Here is a 27,816-nt window from a genome sequence, read left to right as displayed (position 1 = left end):
CGCTGACATCCCAGGCTCAAGAAGTGAATATTCGGGTAGAGAGAGAGAGAGAGAGACAGGAAACTTCAGACTCAGCAAGTGGCTCATAGAAGCCCTGTTGTACAGTGGCGGCTGCAGAGTCCATGTCAAGGAAAGACTACATTGTACAAGCCAACATGAGCCTCCAGCTGGCAAACATCTTTCTGCCTTTGCTCTTCCACCTTTGTCTGCGTATGGGTGAGTTTCCCCTTTGAATGATTGTTTTCATTGTGGTGTCAGAGTCAGGAGTCTCCATTGCTTGCAAAGTAAAAGCTTCTGAAAGAAAGAAACCCAATAAAACCCTTTCTCCCAGGGTACTCATAGAAGCTCTGTAAGCGGGTGATACCCGAAGCACATGGGAACTGGCAGAGTGAATGGTGTGAGCCAATGACATACAGATTTCTGATTGTCTTTGGATTTGGGGGGTTTTCTCTTTGGATTTTTGGTTTGGCCATTTCAAAGAGTGCAGGATTAGACGCTTGAGCCGCCCCAATGTTCCCAACTTCTTTTTATCCTAGTTAGTTTGCCATCAACTTAAAAAAAAGGGGGGGTGGAATCACACATCTTTTTGAAAACTTTTGAACTTATTTTAGTCTGTACCAGCAACATAAATGAAAGAGATTTGAGATAAATATGACTATATATTTTTGAAAATTGGTTTTCTTGATGCATTTAACAACAACTTTTGTACGGTCAGTTTCACGGTTTCCCTTGCTTAGTCGTTTAGATCAATCAGATCCGCGCAGGCACGAGGGTCTGCTTGTGTGGCAGTGATTCAGGATCATGGCTTTAGCCAGCTACACTTGCAATTTGCATGGGTCTTTCACTTGGAAAAAAACAAGCTCATTTGACTATAACCACAAAAACTGGTAGGGGAGACTCAGAGGCATGGGTAGTGCCTAAAAATACTCACACTTTATTTGTTTGTCCATTGACTAGGTTTCAAGTTGATTGTGTCTCTGTAAATCCAAGCAGCTGGAAAGGTGGGAATTGGATTTTTGGTATAGTTTTGTTGTGCAGGAACCATCTAACTCATACAATAAATACTATAAAGACATCTGAATATCATCTAAAATTGCAGAGCACATAATGTCTGTTAGCTGCCAATTCTGTTTTAAGACACTAAGCAATTCAAAGGTTAATTACTATGGAATGAGTGATTTTTATACTGCAAAACGGTGCTTAGCTTATCTGCGTATTTCTGCCTTGTGAAGTATCTGGTATCATGGCACAAGTGGTGTCTGAACTTTCCTTTTCTGAGGGAAACTATCTGGGTTGTGAACTTACGTCATTTTATGCAGTCTGCATTCAATAAGATTTCCTCCCATTCCAAAACTCCCCTGGATGGGAAACGAGGGCGGCATGGCCTGGCTGCATTGCTCCTTCCACCCACAGAGCTTGCACTTGGGGGAAAGGAGTCGGAAGGTACTGGTAGAGAATCATAAAAGCATAGGGCTGGAGGGGACCTTGAGAATTCATCAAGTCCAGCTCCCTATGCTGACTCAGGGCCAAGTAAACCTTGACCATCCTTGATAAGTGTTTGTCTAAGCAATTCTTATAAACCTCCAGGCACAGGGATTCTAAAACCTCCCTTGGAAGCCTAGTCCAGAGCTTAACTACCCGGATAGTTAGAAAGTTTTCCCGAGTATCTACCCTAAATCTCCCTTGCTGAGGATTAAGCCCACTAGGCCTTGTCCTACCTGCAGTGCCCACGGAGAGCAATTGATCTCAGTTCTCTTTAAAACAGTTCTTAATATTTGAAGACTGGAGGTGGGCCTGAAAACAGTCTTCTTTTCTCAAGACTAAAAATACCCAGTTTTTTCAACCTTTCCTCCTGGGTCAGGTTTTCGAAACCTTCTATCATTTTTGTTGCTCTCCTCTGGACTCTGTCCACTTTGTCCACATCCTTCCTCAAGTGTGGTGCCCACTGCCCAGAACTGAACACAGAAGTTCAGCTGGGGCCTCACCAGTGCTGAGCAGAGCGGGACAATTGCTCCTGGGGCTTACACACATCACTGCTGTTAATACACCCCAGACTGATCTGAGCCTTTTTTGCAACTGTGCCACATTGGTGACTCATATTTAATTTGTGATCCACTGTAACCCCCAGATCCTTTTCACATTTTGCAGTTGTGCATTTGATTTTTCCTTCCTAAGCGTGGCACTTGTCTCTATTGTGTATATGCGTTAGTTTACTGATACGGCTACTGTCCAACTCTGCCCTGAACAGCTTAACATTTTACAGTTGATTGTATTTCCCTAAATATTTGGGCGAATTGAGGCCTAGGAAATTGAGGGGGGAAATTTCCAGACCGGTTTTAGATTTGGCAAACTGTCTCTTCTGTTTGCTTGTACAGGGCCTGGCAATATGTGGCCCGAATCCTCTGGGTGTCACTAGAAGACGCATAAGTCATCATCATCACAACCTCAGAAATAGGTCATTCCTCGACTTTCTTTGCTTCTGTCTCTTCATTCCTCACCCACTCATTCCTGGCCTGGGCCAAGCCACTGCCCTCTGCTCGTGGCAGTCCTGTCTCAGGCTGCATGCGTGCAAACGTGACTGCTCTAGCGACAGAAAGAGCTGTTTTGCACATTACTTAGGGATTCAATCATCATCGCTAATCTGGTATTTCTGGACATGGTGTTCTTCCTCTCACGCAGGGCACATCTACCCTCACGGCAGTGTGGCGCGGACAGACATTACACGCCCAGGTAGCACGGCTATAAATACCAGTGCAGCCAGCGAGGCACACCTTTGGAAATAGCGCAGAGGGCCCGATCTGGCCAAACCCCCATGTTCTACTGTTTCAGAGTAGCAGCCGTGTTAGTCTGTATTCGCAAAAAGAACAGGAGGACTTGTGGCACCTTTGAGACTAACAAATTTATTTGAGCATAAACTTTCGTGAGCTCAATTTCTTCATGTTCTACTGTGGCACTCTGTACCTCAAAATAGCACCCTGGAACTCCCATATTCACCACGGTGACACGATTCGATGTTTTGTACAATGCCATGCTTTGTGAGGTATCATTTAAGAAATCTTGATCAGTTGAACATTAATACCCTGATGAATTGTAGGCACTATCATTGTATCTGAAGTCACCAACTTTTGCCATGTGCGCGTTACTAAAATATGTAGTGAGGTTGGGAGCAACGAACACTGGCCAGAGTGGGGTTGATGGCCCAGGAAGGAGAATCCACTCTCCCAGTGGCCCTCCGAGAGACTCCTCAGGGAGGGCACATACGCAATGGGAACTGCCTAACCCCACGTCACAGCAAGCATCGTTCTAGCACTTGGAGAGAAAGTATAAGTGAGGGTTGATGACTTCACCACGGGGCCTCTCTCCTCCTGCATCTCAACACCTGGAAGATCATTTGGAAGACCAAGACTTTGAACTGGGGAGACTGGTCCCCAGCTGAAAGGCAATTCAGCCTGTGTATTAAGAACTGTGAGCTGCCTGTAACATCTACTAGAGTGAGAAACTGCTTGATTCAAATCTTGCTTATTCTGTAGAATTTAGACTGCAGATTAAATTTTTTTATTTCTTATGTAACCTACTCTGATCTCTATGCTTGCTACTTATAATCACTTAAAAACCTGTCTTTCTGTAGTTAATAAATCTGTTTTATATTTTATCTAAATCAGTGTGGTTTGGGGTGAAATGTTGGGGGAATCTCAGCTCAGATTAACAAGGGCTGTTACATATCTACTACCCTTTGTAGGAGTGGCAAACTAATTAATGAGCTTGCACTGTCTGAGGGATGGGTGTTGAGTGCAGGGGGAGTCCACAGTGCTGGACTGTGAGGGGGGAGGAGTGGAAGGCTGGGGGTAGAGACTGGAGCCAGGAGGTTGATAAGAGTGTCTGGGGGGCGCATGGGAAAGAGCTTTGCGACAGCAGCTGCAGGGGAGCGTGGGCGTGGAGCTGCTCAGTTTGCAGTGCTCGTAGCGCCTGGAGCGTGTCCACGTGGCGCTCCATAACGTTTAAGAGCCGCTCCGTGGCTTCGTTCTGGCACGCCGCGTTCTCCTTTTGGTCCCTCTTCTCACTGTCCCGCCACTCCTTCAATTCCTGTTTCCTGGCGGCAGAAAGTCCTCCTTAGTTCTTCTTGGCCACTTTCTAATTCTGTGTAGCCGTTCTGCCGCCGATAACAAACAGGGGCGCTGGGCACCCAAGGTCATCTCTGTGAAGTTTATACACAACATTTTACAGAAGCAGTATTCTTAGCAACACACAGACCATGGATTCAGTGATTTAAAACACAGCCAGTCCTCAGACACCTGTCGCTACCTGGCTGACCCCAGGCAAGCACACAAGAGCCACAAGACCTCTAGCATGGTGAGTAGCCACAAGGGCAGGGGAAATCAGTGTTCCAGGACGCTGCTGTACACTGGGCACGTGGCTCTTGGGGCGAGCCAGCACTGTAGGGGGGGCCTGATAATCATTCTTGTCCCCACACTTTCCACAGGCTGTGTTCATTATGGAAGATCTCTCGCTGCTGAGGGGGAGCAGGGAATCCAGGGAGGGTCTTCTCCAAGACTGCGGCTTCCACCCTGGCCCCTGTGTGGCTCGCCGGTGTGCAGCAGTGGTTCCCCCCCCCCCAGCCCCGTGACAGCACAGTGGTGCGGGAAAGTTAACGTTAATGGGACAAGAAACAAAACAGCTCTGCCAAGGAACCTGCGGCAGCAGATTGCCCAGTATCTCCATGAGAGTTTCCTGGAGATCTTGGAGGGAGATTCCCGTGAAGTGAGGGAGTCAATCAACACCCTGTTCTGCTGCTCAGACTAGGCATGCGCTGGGAAACAAGCCTGCTTCCTGCAACCCTCCTACCCCCAATAACTCACTTCAGTGATTCTCAAAATCAGATCCACTTACCAGGGGCCTCCTCTCCTGTTTGCATGTTGCCAGTCTCTGACAGCTGTGACTGGCTCGGCTCCTCTGGGGTAGAGAAGAGCTCCTGGCTGCACGCATCTCTGACCTCCGAGTTGTCCTCTGCCTCTGGGTCCCCCTTCCCCTCCACAGCCAAGTCCAAGATTTCCTCCTCCTGGCTCGGTCCACTCTCAACTGGCACAGGAGCCAACGAAGTATCCACAGTGGCCTTTGCAGTGGAGGTGGGGTCGCCGCCGAGTATCGCGTCCAGCTCTTTGTAGAACGGGCAGCTCGTGGGCGCAGCACCGGAGAGGCAGTTTGCCTCCCGCGCCTTGTGGCAGGTGCTCCGCAGCTCCTTCACTTTGACCCTGCACTGCAGTGTGTCCTGGTGATGGCCCCTTTCTATCATGCATCGTGAAATCTCTCTGTAGGTATAATTCCTACGGCGGGAGCGCAGCTGGGACTGGACAGCCTCCTCTCCCCAAATACTGATGAGGTCCAGCAGCTCGGCATTGCTCCAAGTGGGGGATCGCCTGGTGCGTGGAGCAGGCCTGGTCACCTGGAAAGATGCACTGAGACCACTGCACGCGTCACCGAGCAAACAGGAAGGGGACTTTCAAAATGCCAAAGGAATTTACAATGTGGGGATGATGGTTGGTCACCTGAGGGCAGGGCAGGGAGTTCAAACCGATGTCCAGAGAGGTGAGTACAGGCATTGTGGGACACCTCCCAGAGGCCAATCAGTGCTGTACTCACCACGGTGTCTACACTAGACACGCCAGAAAGAAAGACACAGCGCAGAAAGCTGTACGTCCCTCTTCGGGGGGGGTTTTACAGCGCTGCAAGTGCGCCGTTTCTACGCACGAAGTGGCGTGGCCGTGTGTGCCCCACGGGAGTTACAGCGCAGAACGCTGCTTTACTGCGCAGAAATTTGCCAGTGTAGGCAAGGCCCAACTCTGATCTCTATGCCTCCTACTTATAATCACTGAAAATCTACCTTTCTGTAGTTAATAAATCTGTTTTATATTTTGTCAAAAACAGTGTGGTTTTGGTTGCCCTTGCTCACTGGGATGCACTGCCCAGGGCAGACGGAGGGTTCAGGGCTCCCCTCAGCAGACCAGACTGACCTGCTCCAGCCCAGGCTCCTGGGCCCTGGCCCGCAGTTGCTGCTCCCCAAGGACTCTGCTGGCCCTGGCGTCAGATCCCCCCTCACCTCGGCAGCTCTTACTGACTCTGAACAGCCAGCACCCTGCACTGACCGATTCCTGCCTCTGACCTGGCCAGGAGGCAGGGACATTGAAAGGGGTGGAGCCTTGTGGCAAAGGGGATCACAGCCCCCCAATTTTCTGTCTGGTCATCCACAGCCCCCACACCAGGAATAGGCTGGCGGTGCCCCGGTGTATAGGGGAAATGTAGACTCCCCCCTTGTGTCTTTCTTCTCCCACTCTTTGTTTAGACAGTGAGCTCCTCAGGGCAGGGATGGTCTCTTACAGTACGTACACACAGGGCCTAAAACAGTGGGGCTCTACTGGTGGTTGAGGACTCGAGGTGCAATGGGAATAAATAATAACGTTAATTGTCCTTTCCTTCCATCTCATACGTCCTTCCTCACCTCATTTCCTTTCTCTTTGTCTATTTTACTTCCCCTTTCCTTAGGCCCCCTCCATCTTTCTATCCCTCTCCCCTAGTTTGCACACATTCTCTTTTTTCTCTCCCATCCGCTCTTCTCCACTCCCAGCTCTCTCTTTCCCTCAGTCTCCTCCCCCCTCCACCTTCCTTTTGTCTCCTGTCTCCCATCTCTATCTCGCTTCTTTGAACTGTCCTCCCCAAGTCTTTGTTTGGCCCATTGTTGTTAAGATTTACCTCCCTGGAGCAGACATTCCACCTTGGGGCTTGCAGGCCCAATTCTCTGCATCTGGGCTTCTCTCTAGATCCCTAGGAGCCGCCCAGTGCTCTCTCGATGGCCCCATGGAGCCCGTATGGCAGGCTGTAGCGAGAGGGGCAGGCCGGCTAACAGTGCCAGTAGGGCAGGCCTGTGCAAACTGCCCAGTCTGAGCCCTTCCCACTCTGAACTACATGCCATGGCCTTCAGTAGAGAGTTCATGCTCGTGCACTTGGTTTCCTTATAGAGAAATGGAAACATTTTGCAGTGGATCATTTCCAAACAATTTTGTTTGATTTAATTCTTCCTCCTGTTGCAATAATTTCAAATAGTGACACTGAACTTTGTGTTTCAGGAGCTGCAGAAAATACTACTGTTGTCTTTGTGGTGAATCAGACGCCCCCTTATATCCGTGCAATGGAAGGGTCAGAGTTCACCATCGAGTGTACATTCAACACAAGCAATAATTCAGTCAAGTGGTTTGCTGCATGGAATAAAACCAGAAACAATGTAACAGAAGAGGTGTGCAATGGCACAGATCAAATCATATTATCAGCAGATAAAGAAAAGCGATCTCTTTCCCTCACTGTGAAGAAAGCCGATGTCACAGATTCTGGAACCTACGTGTGTGGGGTTGGGAACAAAAATGGGATATCTCTTGGGAATGGAACCCAAGTGACCATCGATGGTAAACACCAGCATTTCCTTCTCTGTTCTACAAAACCCTTCTGGGGGCGCTCAGGACACTGGCCTTGTCCCAGAGAGCTGGGGCAGGTGGTGAAAAGGGCAGAGCAGTGGGCAAAACTGGGGGACATTCTGTGGTATGTACAATGGTCCTAATCCTGCATTCCACTGATTTCTGTGGGGGTTTTGTCTGCACAAGGAATGCAGGGTCAAGCCCCATATATTCATAAACTGTTTTGAGATGGGGTATGAGGGGAGGTTTCTAATTGGCTACGCCTGTGAGGCCTTACACGCAACTTGAGAGACAAGGTGGGTGATGGAATATCTTCTAATCGAACCAACTTCTGTCGGTGAGAGAGACAAGCTTTCGAGTTTACACAGAGCTCGTCTTCAGCTCTTGGAAATGTAGGTCTGGTCTACACTCAGACCTATGTTGCCATAACTAAGTTGCTCAGGGGTGTGAAAAATCCACACCCCTGAGTGACATCATTAGTTACACCGACCGAACCTCCTGTGTAGACAGTGTGCAGCTGTGCTGATGAAGTGTTTTCAGTGTAGATGTGTCCTTACTCAGAGTGTCCCAGGTAAATACAAGGTTGAATGGCTGGTTTAGTATAAGTAGTTAACACATTTCAAGGGACCATTCAAGGCGGGGTGGCCCGTTAACACTTCTGGGGTCATAGGACAAAAAGAGGGGTTAGGGGGTTACAGATTGTTGTAATAACCCATAAATCCAGTGTCTGTTCAGTCCATGATTTTTAGTGTCTAGCAGAGTTATGAATTTAAACTCCCAGGCTCGTCGTTTGAAAGTGTTGTGTAGGCTCCCTTTTAGGACGAGGACTACCCTGTATCTGACCTGTGAGAAGTGTTCCCCACAGGAGACAGGGTGGTTTTGTCTTGTATCATTTTCCTGTGTGATTGTCTGGTTTCACCCACATAGTTGTTGTTGGGGCATTTAGTGCGTGGGATGAGGTACCCCACAGGTTGTGATAGGCTTGTGTAGGATCTTGAAAGGTGTGTTGTGGGGGGTGTTGATCATTGTAGCAGTGGAGATATGTCCGCAGATTTTGCAGCTGTTGTTCTGGCAGGATCTGGTGCTGCTTTGAGTTGTCTGTCCTGGTCTGTGGGGAGCTTGCTTCTGATGTTGCCCTTGGAGAGGTTGGGGGGTTGTTTGAAGGTCAGAAGTGGGGGTTCAGGAAAGACTTTTCAGGATGTGGTCTCCATTGAGTCTGGGTTATAGTTGTTTGAGGATACCCCGTATGGGTTCCAGCATAGCGTGGTAGGTAGCAACTGGTGTGCAGTCAGAGGGGGCTTTATTTCTTTCTTCAAGCATGTGCTCTCAGGGTACTTGGACAGCCCATTCTAGGATGCAATCTACTGCTCTAGTAGAATGCCCTGAGTTGGTGCAGGCAGTTTTGAATGCATTAAGATGTGTATCCCCAGACTTTCTCCTAGGAGCGTATTCTGTGCTATCTGAATGCCTGGTTGTAGATTACAGATTTCTTGGTTGTTTGGGGTGGTTACGGGGTTTATGAAGGGAGCGAGGTAGGGTGATCTGTGGTTTCTTGTCTAGGGTTGTCTGTAGGGTTCCATTGTTGAACCTGGTGGTGGTGTCCAGGAAGTTGATGCTAGTCTGGGAGTGTTCCACAGAGTTTAATGTCTTGCTGTCCAGGTGGTGGTTGTTGAAGTTGCGGTGGAAATCTATGCAGGAGTTTAAGCATTGCATTTTGCTGTGATGCTGGGAGGACCTCTCCCAGACCTGAGGAAGAGCTCTATGTAGCTTGGAAGCTCATCTCTCTCACCAACAGAAGTTGGTCCAATAATAGCTATTACCTCACCCACCTTGTCGCTCTAATATCCTGGGACTGACACAGCTACAGTGCACTCAACTTGATGGCATTTCTCTTTGTCTGTGATGCAATAATTTGGAACACCGCAGCCCATCAATTCCAAAATTTCAGGGAGTATTGAAGGCATCACTGGGCAGAACTCTGTTGATATTGCGGAAATCAGAAAACCCAAAGGGGAAAAGCGAGGGACACAGATTGCCTGCTCCCCGTTTAGCAGAGTAACAGCTTGGAGCAAAGCCACCTCTGTAACTGTGTAAATCAAAGAACCAGTTTATGGCACCAATTAACACTTTCCAGTAGAAAAACATTCCCATCTCATCTCTGCTCCTTTCCCCAGTAGAGTGTAACATGCTGACACTCTGGATGATTTATGTCCCGGTCAGAAAGAGGAGAAATAACAATAGTGGGGAAGGGAGGAGGGGAAAGCACACAGAGCCCCTGACATGGGGAGGATGGGGGACCTGGTCTGGGAATAACGCTGGAGTGAGGGTACATCCAAAGCCCCGAGCATGCAGGGAGAATGGGGGACTCTGGAATGGTGGTAAGGGAGAAAATTAGGGCACAGAGCTCCTGGCTTGGAGCAGAATTGGGGACTGTAGCATAGGGTGGGGGCGGGGGAAGAAATGGGGGACACACAGAGCTCCTGGCATGAGGGTGGGGGCTAGAGAGTCCCTGAAATAGAGGGGAATGGGAGGGTGGTACCCAGGGACCTTGTGGGGGACAGAGGGATGCAAAGAGTCCCTGGTGCATGCAATGTGCTTGACCTACAGATGTAACAAAATGTGGGCATCCCTCTAGTTTAGCCCGCGAAGAGTCTAACCCAAACCCACAAAGGGTTTAGCAGAGTCAGGATGAAGTTGTATGATCAGTAATAGGTTATTATTGAGCGTTTGCTTTGCAATAGTGCTTAGAGTCCTCAACCAACATGTCAGGCCCACTGAGCTAGGCCCTGTACACTAGAGCTGGCGGGTTCAGTTTGTGAGAAGTTTCATTATTTCAGAACTGGCTTTCATTCCAAAATCAAGACAGATAAGGACTGCACCAGGGCCAGGGACCCAAGGGCTTCCAGAGTCCCAGAGGCCAGTTACTAGCTGCCTGCTCAGGAGTAGAGCAACCTGGGGAGTCACTGGCCCAGGACTCTAGGAGCCCTGGGATCCCCAGCCCGGGGCAGTCTGCATGGTGGATCTACCCCACAGCTGCACCCCCTGGGAGCTGGTCCTAGAACTTCCAGGCTTTCAGCTCTATGGCAGGGACACTGGAAGTGCCAAGAGCCCTGGCTCAAGCAGGGAGCCTAGCAGACAACAAGAGCCCCTAGAGACCTGGCTCTGCCACAGAGTGGGGAGCCTATCTGCCCCGAGACTCGACTCCCTGACTACCCGAGCTGAGGCTCGCGGGACATAAGAACAGCCCTATTGGGTGAGATCAAAGGTCCATCTAGCCCAGTTCCTGTCTTCTGACAGTGACCAGTGCCAGGTGCCCCAGAGGGAATGAACAGAGCAGGCAATCATCCAGTGATCCATCCCCTGTCGCCCATTCCCAGCTTCTGGCATCCCCATCCCCGCCCATCCTGGCTCATAGCCATTGATGGACCTATCCTTCAGGAACTTATCTAGTTCTTTTTTGAACCCTGTGGAGCTTGGAACACCAACAGAAACCTGTGTGTGTTTTGACAAAAGTGCAGTCAAATCTGTAGAAGATTTGGTAAATCGGTTCCCTTCAGCGCATTGGCATGTTCAGTCTCAGCTAAGTTTTCCCAGAACATCTGCAATCAGCTCCACTGTACATGGACATAGTGAGAGAGCCCCTTTGCCAACGAATTTACACTCTAAACAGACAAGAGTGGGGAGAACGGGCAGACGTACTAACAGTGGATTGGGAAGTGGAACACAGAGAGATTAAAGGATTAAATCCACACAGGGTTTTAGGCCCTTAAATCCAACATCTGGGTGCCATGGAGATCCTCAAAACCCCTGCTCAGCTGCCGCCTAGCCCTGGAACTGCTGAAGTTTCCACCAGTAAAACAAGTAAATAAAGACTTGCTGGCACTCTCTCGCTAGGCTGTAAGCACAGCCCTGCCCAGAATAACGGTTGCACCCCGATCCTCACTCCCCTGCCATTTCCAGCAGAAGTGCATCACGTCTCAGAACTGCCCATTCCACATCCTTAGAGAATCCCATTTTCCTGTAACGAAGGAGAATTGACCACTGTCTCTCTTGCCCTGCATTGGGCTGGTGGAGCGAAATAGGTCTCAAGAAGGTTTTGAATGTAAGGGATTTGGCAGGCATGTCAGGTGTACACAAGGTTTGGGTAAAAAGTCACATTGTTGGAAGGGTCTAGACTGAAGCCTCTGGGGTTACCTGCTCACTAAACAGAGCAGAAAAGTCTTGACATGCACGATACAGCTCTATATGGGGCCAAATGAAAGAACATCCGTTTAAACTCTAAACAAGCAAGGGAAACGGAATGTCAGGACTCGAGAGATTCATTTTATATATCTGCCCTTGTCTGCTGGCACACTGAACTATTTCTCAATGAAGGGGTCATCATCTGTGTTTCTCTTTCTGCAGAAATTACCGACCTGATGGTGAATCAAACCCCAACCAATTTCAGTGATTTAGAAGGCTCAGAACTTACTATGAATTGTACATTCAAGACAGTCAATAACCACAGCACCATGTATGTGCGATGGTATGAGACCGAGAGACTAAAGAAAGAGCTGGTGAATGAGAGCGATGTGATCACAACCCTGCATTTGGACAATGGGTTTGCCTCTCTCACTTTGAAGAATGCAAATTCATCTAATACAGGAACCTACATCTGTGAGGTGGGGATCACAGCAAGGAACCTCTCTGGGAATGGAACAGGAACCCAAGTGACTATCGAGAGTAAGGGCCAGAATTTCCTACCTGATCTTCTTGGGGAAATGGGGACGAGCACATGAGAACAAGAGCACGCATCTCCTGGAAGGTGTTGAGTGTCTTCAGTTCCACCTTCCAGGGGAGCTGAGGGTGCTGCACGCCTGCCCACAAGCACTAAATTCCTTGCTAGATAGAGCCCTGTAGCACGGTATTAAGGGGGAACAATGTTTCAATTTTAGATCCTTCACAGCCAAATGTTTCACGTGGCCTCAAATTAGTCTCTAAACGTATGCTTGCCCATGTTGCATGCCCACCCATTGGTACATTCAAAGCCTGCCTGCATGCATGGAATCTGGAATTTGTGAGAGATAACAGGGTAGTTAGACATGAATTCATGTCTGATTTGTGGATAGGTGAAACCTGGGGCTGCTTCTTATGTCAGATCTGGTTCACATAATGATCCATATTGCAGGAGGCAATTTCTCCAGACTGAACATTCGGGGTGGGGGTGGGGGTGGGTATGAGGGGATGGTTTGCTGGTTCCTGGCCAGAAACAGAAGTCTTGCCATGCATCATAAAGCTATGAATTGAACTACGTGAAACCATCACTTTAACCTCTCATAAGAAGGGGATGTTAAATGGCCAGGCTGGGAAAAGAACACAAAATACTGGAGGGGGAGACATTTATTTCAGTGCATCCCCAGTCATCAGCCATTGCCACTGAAATTCTCCTGCATCAAGGTGCAATCGTCTGTGTTTCTCTCCTGCAGATTTTCCCAAGCTGACGGTGAATCAGACATCAGTCAATATCGATGCGTGTGAAGGGTCAGATCTCACCATGGAGTGTAGATTCACGGTATTGAAAAAACACAACACCTTGTATGTGAAATGGTATAAACATAACGGAACTGGGGGAACGAAGAAGGAGCTGATGAGCGAAAGAGGCTGGGGCTCAGCAGCCCTGGCTTTGGAAGAGGGTTTTGTTTCTTTCGCTCTGAAGAACGTGAACGTAACCGATACAGGAACGTACGTGTGTGAGGTGGGGAGCACAGCAAGGAACTGGTCTGCATCAGGAGCCGGAACCCAAGTGACCATTACTCGTAAGTACCAGGATTTTCCTATCTGATCTTCATGGGGTGAGAGATAGCGAATGACAGCCTAAAGGACCGAGAGTGAACGACCGTTGCTGGCAAAAGCAGGTATGTATTCTCAGATGTGTACAAGTAACCCATAGAAAATAGGGGCTTCAGCCTGTAAGGAATTGAAGGTAACATAGTTCAAAGTACCTAAGTGTTTTAGGAGCCTCCAAGTTTCAGAGGGGTCTTAGGCACTCAGGGCCACATTTTTAAAGGCATTTAGGCACCAAAAGTTGTCGTTCGGATTTTCAAAAGCATCTCAGCACCTAACTCCCATTGAAATCAGTCACTTTTGCCAACAAGACTTAGGCTTCTAAGTCACGTAGGGACTTTTGAAAATTTCCCCCAAATGCCCCGAAGAGGAGTGTTCAGAACCTCCCAGGACTCAGGCCTCTAATAAGAACATTAAGGAGGGTGATGAACCTAACTCACCACTGCACCACAATTGCACTGGATGGGATAAGAAGTAGCCCCCAATGTTCATCTGCACCTGGAGCTAAACTGATGTTATGGTTAAAGAGTTGCTTCTTATTCTGTGAGAACATCTTCATCTATGCATAGAATGCATCCCTGTATGGAAAGTAGGTAGAAAACCTGGAAAAGATCCAGAGACGAGCGACAAAGATGATCAGAGGAATGGAATGCAGCCATATGAGCAATGGCTGGGTATGTGTAGTTTGGAAAAGAGAAGATTAAGGTGCAGGACATGATAGCGGTCTTCAAATCCTTGAAAGGCTGCCATAAAAAAGATGGAGAAAAGTTGTTCTCTCTTGCCACAGAGGGCAGGACAAGAGTCGATGGGTTCAAACTACAGCACGGCAGATTTAGAGTAAATCTCAGGAAAAACTTCCTAACTGTGAGCTTGGAACAGAGGCCCGGGGAGGGTGTGGAAGGGCCTTCACTGGAGGTTTTCAAAAGGAGGCTGGAGAGCATCTGTCTTGGATGGTTTAGCAGTTGTCAAACTGTGGGACAGGACCCCAAAGTGGGTCGCAACTGCATTTTAATGGGGTCATTAGGGCTGGCTTAGACTTGCTGGGGCCTGGGGCCAAAGCAAAAGCCCGAGCCCCACCGCCTGGGGCCAAAACCTGAGGGCTTCAGCCCTGGGCAGCGGGGCTCAGGTTACGGGCCCTCTGCCTGAGGCTGAAGCCCTTGGGCTTTGCCCCCCGCCTCCCCATGCCTGGGCCAATGGGGCTCAGGCAGGCTCAGGCTTCGGTACCCCCCTCCTGGCATTGTGTAGTAATTTTTGTGGTCAGAAGGGGGTCACGGTGCAGTGAAGTGTCAGACGCCCTGGTTTAGACACAACAAATGCTGCATCTTGGCAGGGGGTGGGGGAAAGACTAGCTGACCCTTGCAGTCCCATCTAACCCTGTGGCTCTAGGATTCTATGCCAAGGGGGCATCTGCAATGTGGGGGCATGGCAATACGTACAGAGAGAGCTTCTGCTGTAACTCTCGATGGCCATCCACCGAGCTGGTTGTAGCTCTAAAGGATCCTTCCCATCTGCCAAGTGAAAAGGAAAAGCTCATTTGAAAACCCCACATCCCGGTCACGATAGACCCAACATTTCTACTGCTGATTGCTGCGTCTGAGCTCACAATTCTCACTACCGGCAACGGGGTGAGCACATGCTGCTGGGAAAAGGGAGCGGCGATACATATTGTGTGTATTGGTCTGATGATTTCTGGTGCAAGTGGAAGATGCTCAGTTGACACCCTGAGATTATGAACGGGAGAGTGTAACATGGGCAGCTCTTAAGCACCAACTTGTGGCCAGAGGCCACTTTTCAGCACCGGACCCTTTTTCCCCTCTTCAGGACCCTTTAACAACTCACTCAGTTTAAAGTTAGTTCAAACCATCACCTCCTGCAGTCCAGTAACTTTAGTCCCCAGGGGCATATTGGCCCTCTAGGCCCCAGTGCAGTGTGTTGCTCCTGATACTCCAAAACAACACAACACAAACTCACCCTGTCTTCATCCCAACTTCAGCTGGGCACAGCCCTACCTCCCCGAGGGACTGTCTTCCTGCTTCAAAAAAAGCACCTCCTCTTTGATCTCCTCCACAGGCCTTTCCCACTGGGCCTTGGCAGTCTCTCCCCTGCTTGGACTGGGTCTCTCCCAGGCCTCCCCGCCTGGAGACCTTTCCTCACTTTCTCCTGCTTCTTGAGCTTTCCCCCTGCTGGCTCAGAACCTTGCAGGAGTCATCTCACTCGCTGCGGTGTCCACAGACATGGCCACCACTTCCTGGGCTTGCCCCCTTCTCAGGGACTTCCTTCTTCTTTTGTACTGGAAGCACCTGATTCTACTCAGGTGGGACTTATCCTGTAATCAGGGTTAGCTTAGCCCAGGCTCTCCATCCCATGGGGCAGGCCTCCCTGTTGCAGATGGGTACAGCAGAGGCAGTGCAGAAAGGCAGTATATTGTAGTGGTTCGAGCAGGAGACTAGGAATTAGGAGGTTTTCATTTTATTTCTGACTGTCACAGACTCTCTGTATGACCTCAGGCAAGTCATTTAGTCTCCCTGAGCCTCCGTCTGTAAAATGGAGATAATATTTCCTTTCCCAGCTTCTGTCTGTCTTGTCTATTTCGATTTTAAACTCCTTGGGCAGGTACTGGCTCTCTGCATGTATGTACAAAGCTAGCACAAGATCAGGGTGTGCTTGGCAAATGCTCTGAAGCCTGGCATGTCGGTATTCACCTGTGATAGTTCTGAGTCACAACTGGCAATGCCAGCATGGGGCAGGTTTAATGCATGAACAGAAATGATGATTTGTTTGTACATGCGAATTCGAGTTTGTTTCCAGACACATTAGTCTGAGGACAATTTGTCTGCAACTCTAAAACAAGAGAAATGGAGTTGGGTTCTCAATTTGCAGTTCCTCTGTCTCCTCTGTTCTACTGAAGCAGCTGATAGAGTGTGCAAACCTCAAAGATCCAAAGACCCGAATCCCATCCCACACTCCAAGCTCGGTAACTGTTCTCAAGCATCTTTCCAACGTCAGCCAGTTTTAATTTCCTCATTGCCATTTGCCCCCTTGTGCTCTAACGCTCCTCAGTAACTATATTGAGCTCAAGTTTCCCTCTCACCCATATCTAAGTGTGTACCACAGGAATCCACTAATTTCTCTGAGAGTCACCATAATCATAGATAACACCATTAATATTATGGTAGGTTTTTTCACCTTTTGAGAGCGCGTGAGATGCGAGCTCAGGGGTGGTGGACAAAGCTCGAAAGATTTGGCGTATTCCTTCACACTCAGGATGCTTATCTGAATATTATCTGATCTGAACTTTTAGGAGGTTGTTTTCAGTTTCTGCAGCTTATAGTTCCCCCTCACTGCCCTCCCACGCTGCAGGGCCCTAGAGCCTGGACCACAGCTCGAGCCCAGAAGTCTACACAACAATGAAACCACCCCGCAGCCTCATCCCTGAGAGCTCAAGTTGGCTGGCATGGGCCAGCTGTGGGTATTTCTTTGCTGTGTCAGCATACCCTAAGTTAGTCCTCTTCCTTCTTCCCTTTCTCCAAGTACACTCAGCTGTCTTTGGTAATCTCTTGGGATGGGTTTGGTGACACCTCCCATTTCTAAACCTCTCCTCCCATGTGAAGGGAAATTGAGCTTCAAAGCCACATTAATGGGAGCCTCATTTCCCCTTGTAGTGATCTGTAAGTGTAGCTGGAAGTGGCATGTACCCAGAAGGGTTTTTTGTGGTCCTTCTTTTGTGGCACTAACAAGATAAATTCCTGTTGTTCTCTTCAAAGCACGTATGATTCTAAAAGTTCAGGAATACTCTCCAGAGAGAAAAAATGAAGTCTCCTCTGAAATTAGAACACAAGACAGCAAAGAGATCAGATTCACTCATTGTGCGACTCAGAAGAGGAGTTATCATCCCAGCACATGACTAGAGGAATTCCACAGTACATACAGAGCTTGCTATGGCACTTTGCCTCATCTTCTGTGGAGTCCTGCTTATCACATTGTGTCAAAAGGCTTTATAGGAAAAGACGTTTGAAGATGATGTTTAGGAAGCTGTAATTTTCCTGCTTTTTGCCAGTGGCCAGAATTGTTTCTGAGAAACACAGAAATCTTGCTGTGGCTACAAACTGGAGAGCATCAGTTAACTTCATATTTAATGGCCAAGCTTCATAAAGGGGCCTGAAATGCTGGAGAGAAAAACTGTTTCTTTAAATACTTCAGCTGATTGGCAGGGGAGTGAGGATCGGGGTGCAACTGTTATTCTGGGCAGGGCTGTGCTTACAGCCTAGCAAGAGAGTGTCAGTGTACAGACTAGCTTACACCCTCACCCAGAATCAAACTGGAACCTGTGCTGAGGTTCAAAAAGATTTCTCTTATTTAAAAAAAAAAAATACAGTATTCTACAGTTATGGTCCAAACCACGGCAGTTTACAATAGTGGTACTGCAGTGAGTGGGTTTTTAGGACTGTCCTCTGTCTAGACACTTCTTGTTTTTGTCCAAGACTGAAAGCAGAACCAGCAATATACTGAGAGGCATTTCCATCCTGCTCAAAATGTGGAAACACTGGAAATCTTCTTACAAGAGAGCCTATCATGGTGAAATTGACTGTTCAACATGGGCGAGAAGAGCTTCTGAACCTGGAGGTGCTTCTCCGAACCTCTGAACCTTTTGTGATTCGCCCGTCACCACATGGCTCGGAGAATTCTGGTGGGCAGCAATGCTGTGCTGCTGTGTGAGGGACATCAGGAAAAGGGGAGGGTTGCAAGTACTTGGATGACAAAAAAAAAAGAAAAGAAAAAGAGATGGGCAGGATCTGGAAAGCCACCGGGAATCACTGACTTCTCACTGCAAATCTTTCCATAGCTTTGCCTTCTCCTTCTGTTTGCCAGCAACTCCTGTCCAATCACTATTACACCATGCAAAGTATTAGCATTAGCTCTTCCTTTCCTGGTCCTTATTCTTCCCTAGGAAATACAGTGAAGATCTGAGAGGACAGTGCTGCTATTTACCCTGGATGGTCACTCTGGATCCATTTCCAACACCATTTTTACCAAAGTCACATCTGTAGAGCCCGGAGTCGTTCCTATTGATTTTGATCAAGGTGAGAGAGGCCAGGCCCTTTGAGGAATCTAGGACTGTTGTGACAATGCCTGTTCCATTCTTCAGCTCATTCTCGTGTCCATCAGCCCCCTTCTTATACCACGTAACACTGTACATGGTGCTGGAGTCTTTCACCACCTTGAACCTACACTCTATAGTGAGCTTTTTTCCTTCCAATCCATTCATTAAGGCAGGCGTCTGATTCACCAGCAGGTCAACAGCTGCAAAGAGAGAAGCACAAGTGACTGTACCTTGGTGCAGGAACATTTCAGTTGATTCGTGTGTGTATATATACACATATAATTTATATAAAATTATATATACACATATATTTTAAATGTCATGGATAAAGATGACTGGGCAAGATCTCCAATGGGAGGAAGCAAGATTGCTACTGTGCGTGGAGGGTGTTTCTGCAGGGCTCTGCCAGTAATTTGTTCTCATTTGTTTGCTTTTGGTTCCTTTTTAATCAAGAAGCATGTTGAGATTCTTGGGTGCCTTGTGTTTCGGTGTGGCTAGAATTACAGGTCTTTTGTAGAAAATAGGTTCTGTTTTTCACACTCAGAGGCTCGGGAGGAGTTCTTGCTACAGCCCTCGTACCTGGGGTGCGGGTAATTTAAGAAACTCTCTGTGACAGCCTCATTCAGGGTTTCTTCCTATCGCGGTTGTGAAGTTCCAGAACCAGAGCCTTTTCTGGTGTAAATCAGCATCACTCCTTTGGTATCAGCTGAGGATTTGGCTCACAGATCTGATGTGAAGGACACTCTTTGCAAGCAGGACTTACATACATTACTGCATTGGACTGGGGGAGCAAAATAGGTCTCAAGAAGGTTTTGAATGTAAGGGATTTGGCAGGCATGTCAGGTGTACACAAGGTTTGGATAAGAAGTCACATTGTTGGAAGGGTCTAGACTGAAGCCTCTGAGGTTACCTGCTCACTAAACAGAGCAGAAAAGTCTTGACATGCACGATACAGCTCTATATGGGGCCAAACGAAAGAACATCCGTTTAAACTCTATACGAGCAAGGGAAACTGAACGTCAGGACTCGAGAGATTCATTTTATATATCTGCCCTTGTCTGCTGGCACACTGAACTATTTCTCAACGAAGGGGTCATCATCTGTGTTTCTCTTTCTGCAGAAATTACCGACCTGATGGTGAATCAAACCCCAACCAATTTCAGTGATTTAGAAGGCTCAGAACTTACCATGAATTGTACATTCAAGAGAGTCAATAACCACAGCACCATGCGTGTGCGATGGTATAACTATGGGACCGAGGGACTAAAGAAAGAGCTGGTGAATGAGAGCGATGTGATCACAATCCTGCATTTGGACAATGGGTTTGCCTCTCTCACTTTGAAGAATGCAAATTCATCTAATACAGGAACCTACATCTGTGAGGTGGGGATTACAGCAAGGAACCTCTATAATAATGGATCAGGAACCCAAGTGACTATCGAGAGTAAGGGCCAGAATTTCCTACCTGATCTTCTTGGGGGAATAGGGGCGAGCACATGAGAACAAGAGCATACATCTCCTGGAAGGTGTTGAGCGTCTTCAGTTCCACCTTCCAGGGGAGCTGAGGGTGCTCCACGCCTGCCCTCAAGCACTAAATTCCTTGCTAGATAGAGCCCTGTAGCATGGTATTAAGGGGGAACAATGTTTCAATTTTAGATCCTTCACAGCCAAATGTTTCATATGACCTCAAATTAGTCTCTAAACGTATGCTTGCCTATGTTGCATGCCCACCCATTGGTACATTCAAAGCCTGCCTGCATGCATGGAATCTGGAATTTGTGAGAGATAACAGGGTAGTTAGACATGAATTCATGTCTGATTTGTGGATAGGTGAAACTTGGGGCTGCTTCTTATGTCAGATCTGGTTCACATAATAATCCATATTGCAGGAGGCAACGTCTCCAGACTGAACATTCGGGGTGCGGGTGGGTATGAGGGGATGGTTTGCTGGTTCCTGGCCAGAAACAGAAGTCTTGCCATGCATCATAAAGCTATGAATCGAACTAAGTGAAAGCATCACTTTAACCTCTGATAAGGAGGGGATGTTAAATGGCCAGGCTGGGAAAAGAACACAAAATACTGGAGGGGGAGACATTTATTTTAATATATCCCCAGTCATCAGCCATTCCTACTGAAATTCTCCTGCATCAAGGTGCAATCATCTGTGTTTCTCTCCTGCAGATTTTCCGAAGCTGATGGTGAATCAGACCCCAGTCAATATCGAGGTGTCTGAAGGGTCAGATCTCACCATGGAGTGTAGATTCACGGTATTGAAAAAACACAACACCTTGTATGTAAAATTGTATAAACATAACGGAACTGGGGGAATGAAGAAGGAGCTGATGAGCGAAAAAGGCTGGGGCTCAGCAGCCCTGGCTTTGGAAAAGGGTTTTGTTTCTTTCGCTCTGAAGAACGTGAACATAACCGATACAGGAACGTACGTGTGTGAGGTGGGGAGCACAGCAAGGAACTGGTCTGCGTCAGGAGCCGGAACCCAAGTGACCATCACTTGTAAGTACCAGGATTTTCCTATCTGATCTTCATGGGGTGAGAGATAGCGAATGACAGCCTAAAGGACAGAGAGTGAATGACTGTTGCAGGCAAAATAGGTAGGATCCAGAGGCGAGCGACAAAGATGATCAGAGGGATGGAATGCAGCCATATGAGCAATGGCTGGGTATGTGTACTTTGGAAAAGAGAAGATTAAGGTGCAGGACATGATAGCGGTCTTCAAATCCTTGAAAGGCTGCCATAAAAAAGATGGAGAAAAGTTGTTCTCTCTTGCCACAGAGGGCAGGACAAGAGTCGATGGGTTCAAACTACAGCACGGCAGATTTAGAGTAAATCTCAGGAAAAACTTCCTAACTGTGAGCTTGGAACAGAGGCCCGGGGAGGGTGTGGAAGGGCCTTCACTGGAGGTTTTCAAAAGGAGGCTGGAGAGCATCTATCTTGGATGGTTTAGCGGTTGTCAAACTGTGGGACAGGACCCCAAAGTGGGTCGCAACTGCATTTTAATGGCGTCACTAGCGCTGGTTTAGACTTGCTGAGGCCTGGGGCCAAAGCAAAAGCCCGAGCCCCACTGCCTGGGGCCAAAACCTGAGGGCTTCAGCCCTGGGCAGCGGGGCTCAGGTTACGGGCCCTCTGCCTGAGGCTGAAGCCCTTGGGCTTTGCCCCCCGCCTCCCCATGCCTGGGCCAATGGGGCTCAGGCAGGCTCAGGCTTCGGTACCCCCTTCCTGGCATTGTGTAGTAATTTTTGTGGTCAGAAGAGGGTCGCAGTGCAGTGAAGTGTCAGACGCCCTGGTTTAGACACAACAAATGCTGCATCTTGGCAGGGGGTGGGGGGAAGACTAGCTGACCCTTGCAGTCCCATCTAACCCTGTGGCTCTAGGATTCTATGCCAAGGGGGCATCTGCAATGTGGGGGCATGGCAATACGTACAGAGAGAGCTTCTGCTGTAACTCTCGATGGCCATCCACCGAGCTGGTTGTAGCTCTAAAGGATCCTTCCCATCTGCCAAGTGAAAAGGAAAATCTCATTTGAAAACCCCAAATCCCGGTCATGATAGACCCAACATTTCTACTGCCGATTGCTGCGTCTGAGCTCACAATTCTCACTACCGGCAACGGGGTGAGCACATGCTGCTGGGAAAAGGGAGCGGCGATACATATTGTGTGTATTGGTCTGATGATTTCTGGTGCAAGTGGAAGATGCTCAGTTGACACCCTGAGATTATGAACCGGAGAGTGTAACATGGGCAGCTCTCTAGCACCAACTTGTGGCCAGAGGCCACTTTTCAGCACCGGACCCTTTTCCCCCTCTTCAGGACCCTTTAACAACTCACTCAGTTTAAAGTTAGTTCAAACCATCACCTCCTACAGTCCAGTAACTTGAGTCCCCAGGGGCATATTGGCCCTTTAGGCCCCAGTGCAGTGTGTTGCTCCTGATACTCCAAAACAACACAACACAAACTCACCCTGTCTTCATCCCAACTTCAGCTGGGCACAGCCCTACCTCCCCGAGGGACTGTCTTCCTGCTTCAAAAAAAGCACCTCCTCTTTGATCTCCTCCACAGGCCTTTCCCACTGGGCCTTGGCAGTCTCTCCCCTGCTTGGACTGGGTCTCTCCCAGGCCTCCCCGCCTGGAGACCTTTCCTCACTTTCTCCTGCTTCTTGAGCTTTCCCCCTGCTGGCTCAGAACCTTGCAGGAGTTGTCTCACTCGCTGCAGTGTCCACAGACATGGCCACCATTTCCTGGGCTTGCCCCCTTCTCAGGGACTTCCTTCTTCTTTTGTACTGGAAGCACCTGATTCTGCTCAGGTGGGACTTATCCTGTAATCAGGGTTAGCTTAGCCCAGGCTCTCCATCCCATGGGGCAGGCCTCCCTGTTGCAGATGGGTACAGCAGAGGCAGTGCGGAAAGGCAGTATATTGTAGTGGCTTGAGCAGGAGAATAGGAATTAGGAGGTTTTCATTTTATTTCTGACTGTCACAGACTCTCTGTATGACCTCAGGCAAGTCATTTAGTCTCCCTGAGCCTCCGTCTGTAAAATGGAGATAATATTTCCTTTCCCAGCTTCTGTCTGTCTTGTCTATTTCGATTTTAAACTCCTTGGGCAGGTACTGGCTCTCTACATCTATGTACACAGCTAGCACAAGATCAGGGTGTGCTTGGCAAACGCTCTGAAGCCTGGCATGTCGGTATTCACCTGTGATAGTTCTGAGTCACAACTGGCAATGCCAGCATGGGGCAGGTTTAATGCATGAACAGAAATGATGATTTGTTTGTACATGCGAATTCGAGTTTGTTTCCAGACACATTAGTCTGAGGACAATTTGTCCGCAACTCTAAAACAAGAGAAATGGAGTTGGGTTCTCAATTTGCAGTTCCTCTGTCTCCTCTGTTCTACTGAAGCAGCTGATAGAGTGTGCAAACCTCAAAGATCCAAAGACCCGAATCCCATCCCACACTCCAAGCTCGGTAACTGTTCTCAAGCATCTTTCCAACGTCAGCCAGTTTTAATTTCCTCATTGCCATTTGCCCCCTTGTGCTCTAACGCTCCTCAGTAACTATATTGAGCTCAAGTTTCCCTCTCACCCATATCTAAGTGTGTACCACAGGAATCCACTAATTTCTCTGAGCGTCACCATAATCATAGATAACACCATTAATATTATGGTAGGTTTTTTCACCTTTTGAGAGCGCGTGAGATGCGAGCTCAGGGGTGGTGGACAAAGCTCGAAAGATTTGGCGTATTTCTTCACACTCGGGATGCTTATCTGAATATTATCTGATCTGAACTTTTAGGAGGTTGTTTTCAGTTTCTGCAGCTTATAGTTCCCCCTCACTGCCCTCCCACACTGCAGGACCCTAGAGCCTGGACCACAGCTCGAGCCCAGAAGTCTACACAGCAATGAAACCGCCCCGCAGCCTCATCCCTGAGAGCTCAAGTTGGCTGGCATGGGCCAGCTGCGGGTTTTTCTTTGCTGTGTTGGCATACCCTAAGTTAGTCCTCTTCCTTCTTCCCTTTCTCCAAGTACACTCAGCTGTCTTTGGTAATCTCTTGGGATGGGTTTGGTGACACCTCCCATTTCTAAACCTCTCCTCCCATGTGAAGGGAAATTGAGCTTCAAAGCCACATTAATGGGAGCCTCATTTCCCCTTGTAGTGATCTGTAAGTGTAGCTGGAAGTGGCATGTACCCAGAAGGGTTTTTTGTGGTCCTTCTTTTGTGGCACTAACAAGATAAATTCCTGTTGTTCTCTTCAAAGCTCATTCTCATTCAAAGTGATTCTCAAAGTTCAGGAATACTCTCCAGAGGGAAAAAATGAAGTCTCCACTGAAATTAGAACACAAGACAGCAAAGAGATCAGATTCACTCATTGTGCGACTCAGAAGAGGAGTTATCATCCCAGCACATGACTAGAGGAATTCCACAGTACATACAGAGCTTGCTATGGCACTTTGCCTCATCTTCTGTGGAGTCCTGCTTATGACTTTGTGTCAAAAGGCTTTATATGAAAAGACGTTTGAAGATGATGTTTAGGAAGCTGTAATTTTCCTGCTTTTTGTCAATGGCCAGAATTGTTTCTGGGAAACACAGAAATCTTGCTGTGGCTACAAACTGGAGCGCATCAGTTAACTTCTTAACACCTACAGGGGATATTTTAATGGCCAAGCTTCATAAAGGGGCCTGAAATGCTGGAGAGAAAAACTGTTTCTTTAAATACTTCAGCTGATTGACATGTTTCTGCATCAAGGTGAAGTCACTTGTGTTTCTCTCTCTCTGCAGCTGTTGACCTGCTGGTGAATCAGAGCCCTGTCTTTGTCAATGAGGAGGAAGGGAAACAGCTGAACATAGCATGTAGATGCAGGGCTCTGGAGAAACCCGGCACCAAGTACTCTGTTAAATGGTATAAAACAGGGGCTGGTGGACAAGGCACCCAAGAATCTCAACATGCTTCTTGATTAAAGAGGAACCAATTTCACCATGATAGGCTCTCTTGTAAGAAGATTTCCAGTGTTTCCACATTTTGAGCAGGATGGAAATGCCTCTCAGTATATTGCTGGTTCTGCTTTCAGTCTTGGACAAAAACAAAAAGTGTCTAGACAGAGGACAGTCCTAAAAACCCACTCACTGCAGTACCACTATTGTAAACTGCCGTGGTTTGGACCATAACTGTAGAATACTGTATTTTTTTTAAAAATAAGAGAAATCTTTTTGAACCTCAGCACAGGTTCCAGTTTGATTCTGGGTGAGGGTGTAAGCAAGTCCGTACTTTATCCTAACTGATTAGCCCATTGCAAATATCATCTTCTAACAAATGAATCCACCAAGATGGTGTCAGTTATCATTCTTCCAGTAGTGGTGGAGCAGAGACCCGGTTTCCCTTTTCTCCTTTGGCTGTTCTGCTGCGGGATGCCTCGGGTGGTGGTAGTGGTGGTCTAGTGACCTAGCTCACAGCATCTTCCCCTGCCACTCTCCAGCAGGACTCCTGTAGAGGTGGTAATGCATGACCCAACCTGTGTTGTCTTTCCCTAGAACTAGTGGTGATGGGAGTGCAATAACTCAACTTGCCCTGCCTCTGTAGCGCCTGTCTAGTAGGACAGCAGCTAATGAATGTTTCTTTCAACAGCACATAACCAATGGCTAATGAGCTCTTACATTGTTGCTGGAGCTGCGGCTGGGACAATTCTCTTCTTGCTGGTGCTCGGTATCCTTTTGTGGAGATGGAGACAGTGCTCCAAAGGTAAGATTTACTTGGACAATAAATGCAAGCAATTTCTGTATGAAGAGAGCTCATAGGATGCCGATAGATTCTTCTTTGTGTCCTTCCTTTAGCTGAATAAGGAGTAATTTGGGGAATTTTTGGCAGTGAATGTACAGCAGCGGTGGTGAACGGGCAGCCCTAGTTAGTGAAGTCTCATACCTAAGCACAGATACCGCCTGGGCAATGGTAGGACTATTCTATGTCTCCTCCCTGACCTGAGGAAGCACCTCAAGGTGTGAAAGGTGGATTCAGTCTCCACGTCTGTTCCACCTTTGGCTGGATTGCCAACAAAGCCGCCAATTATTGGCAATTGCTCGGGTGGGAAACGTGTGGGATGTAGATACTGCTCCACTATGAACTAACTAGACTGACAACTACCTCCTTCATTGAAGTGACCCAAAGGTCATCAGAGAATTACCAGCTTGGCCACAACTTCATTTTTTTTCCAGAACCACTTCAAAGCAGGTCAGAGGCAGAGATGACTCAGATGGAGACGGTGAGTTGGAGAGCTTATTGTAAGAGCTGCATTCAATTTTTCTCTCTAGCATAGGGGTATTGAGCATCAACTCCAGGAATACAAGGTAATAAAGAAATCGGTTCTCCTTTTACAGACTGCTCCAAGAACTTCAGAGTAACAGAAAATGCAGCACTAGTCTTGAATAGGATCAGGGGTGGTACGACATTTAAAAAGCTAGAGGGGAATCAAGAATTAATTAGCCTTAGAGCAAAGATAAAGAGCACATAAATTAGCGATTGCGCAGGATCTTCAGCGATAAAAGAGAATGCAGCATTGGTTCCAGGCAGTTGGACTGGGAAGTTCAAGGTAGGGGGAATCTTATGCAGCTCCAGAAACCTCAAAATACTGGAGAATGCTGCATTTGTTCCATGAACTTTAGAGGTATCTCATAATCAGAATACAGCTTCCTAAAAAATCAGCACACCCTTTTATAGTGCCTGTGTCAGTGGAAGATGGTCTAGCATTATAACAGTATGATATGGGCATGAAAGGAACGAGCAGTCTTCACTCATTTTCCTCTTGCTTTGCAGTCTTCCCCTCCACCAGCCGATGAGGTGACTTACGTTGACTTGAACTTCCACAAAAGGGACGCAAAAGCGGAGGAAGATGTTGTTTACACGGAAGTGAAGATACGGCCAAAACAGAGAGATGACAATGTCATCTATGCAAAAGTCAACCCTCATCATCGCTAGGGGAAGAGCTAGTGGGAATTAACAGAGGGGTGACCAGTATTTCATGTCTGTTAAATGCAAGTTTCCATGAAACAACGAATTAGCTCTTAGTAAATGATGGTCCTTGGAGATCAAAGTTCTCTAGTTATGAACAGAACAGAACAGGCAGCAATGCAAGATTCCCTCGTTTCTTGCTCCACCAACATGCCTCAACTCTGATGTGGAGAGACCAATTCTGTGAGCAAATGGCGAGTTCTTCTAACCCACCTACTCTTGGCCTATGTGCCGTGATTGTAGCCAGGAAATGGGCCGGGCTGTGGACAGTGGTTCACTAGGAACTGAGTCGAGACCAGAAATTCATTTAACGAACTCACCAGCCATCAGAGTGTTGCAACTTTTAGTTGCTATTTACCAGCACTGTATTTGAACAAGTGACCGAGAGCCAAGCCCTTGAGCCACCCAAGTATGGAAAACGTTGCCATCTTGTTGCGGGAAGCCCTGTCCTCCAGTGAAGGTGCCAAGTGTGCTGAATGAGGAAGGAAAAGCCTCCGAAGAGCCATGCTCCCTACACTGAAGGATGTACAGTAATGCTGAAAATGCTCAATTTCCCATACTTTCATGAATAAGACTGACACGATTGTTTCATCTTTCTAAGCACAAAGTAGGTTTCTCTGTTGGGAGTGAATTAAGCTTCCCTGGATTCCACCCACTTAAGAGCCAAACAACAACAATATGAATTGCTTTGCAAGCAGATTTTAAATATTAACTAAAGCTTTTACAGCAAGTTTAGCTCAGGATTAAGTGTGTGCAATTGCACTGATATAAATTGAGTTATACCTACTTACACCAGGAATGGATTTGTCCCCTTGTGTCTGCGTGGCTTTATTGTAAATTTAAAAAGGAAATGTGTAATTTAAAAAAAAAACATGCCATCATTTCTAGCGGTATAAGTAGATTGTGCTTTTGAAAATATCCCC

The 27,816-nt window shown here is 47.7% G+C and overlaps 1 protein-coding gene across 2 annotated transcripts; it reads left to right on the top strand.

Moving 5' to 3' along the window:
* Positions 1-27,683, top strand: LOC144272756 (titin-like). Of its 2 annotated transcripts, XM_077831065.1 has the most exons (9): positions 1-216; positions 7,119-7,451; positions 11,865-12,182; positions 12,926-13,255; positions 19,505-19,828; positions 20,566-20,895; positions 25,517-25,630; positions 26,101-26,147; positions 26,699-27,683. In XM_077831065.1, the coding sequence occupies exons 1-9, from the start codon at positions 123-125 to the stop codon at positions 26,858-26,860; spliced, it is 2,052 nt and encodes a 683-aa protein (XP_077687191.1). In that variant the 5' UTR covers positions 1-122; the 3' UTR covers positions 26,861-27,683. The 2 variants fall into 2 exon arrangements, with proteins under 2 accessions (XP_077687191.1, XP_077687192.1); XM_077831066.1 differs by lacking the exon at positions 19,505-19,828.
* The last annotated feature ends 133 nt before the right edge of the window (positions 27,684-27,816 follow it).

The sequence above is a fragment of the Eretmochelys imbricata genome, chromosome 12 (genome assembly GCF_965152235.1).
Source record: "Eretmochelys imbricata isolate rEreImb1 chromosome 12, rEreImb1.hap1, whole genome shotgun sequence".
Taxonomy (NCBI): Eukaryota; Metazoa; Chordata; order Testudines; family Cheloniidae; genus Eretmochelys; species Eretmochelys imbricata.
This window is presented reverse-complemented; position numbering and strand designations above follow the sequence as displayed.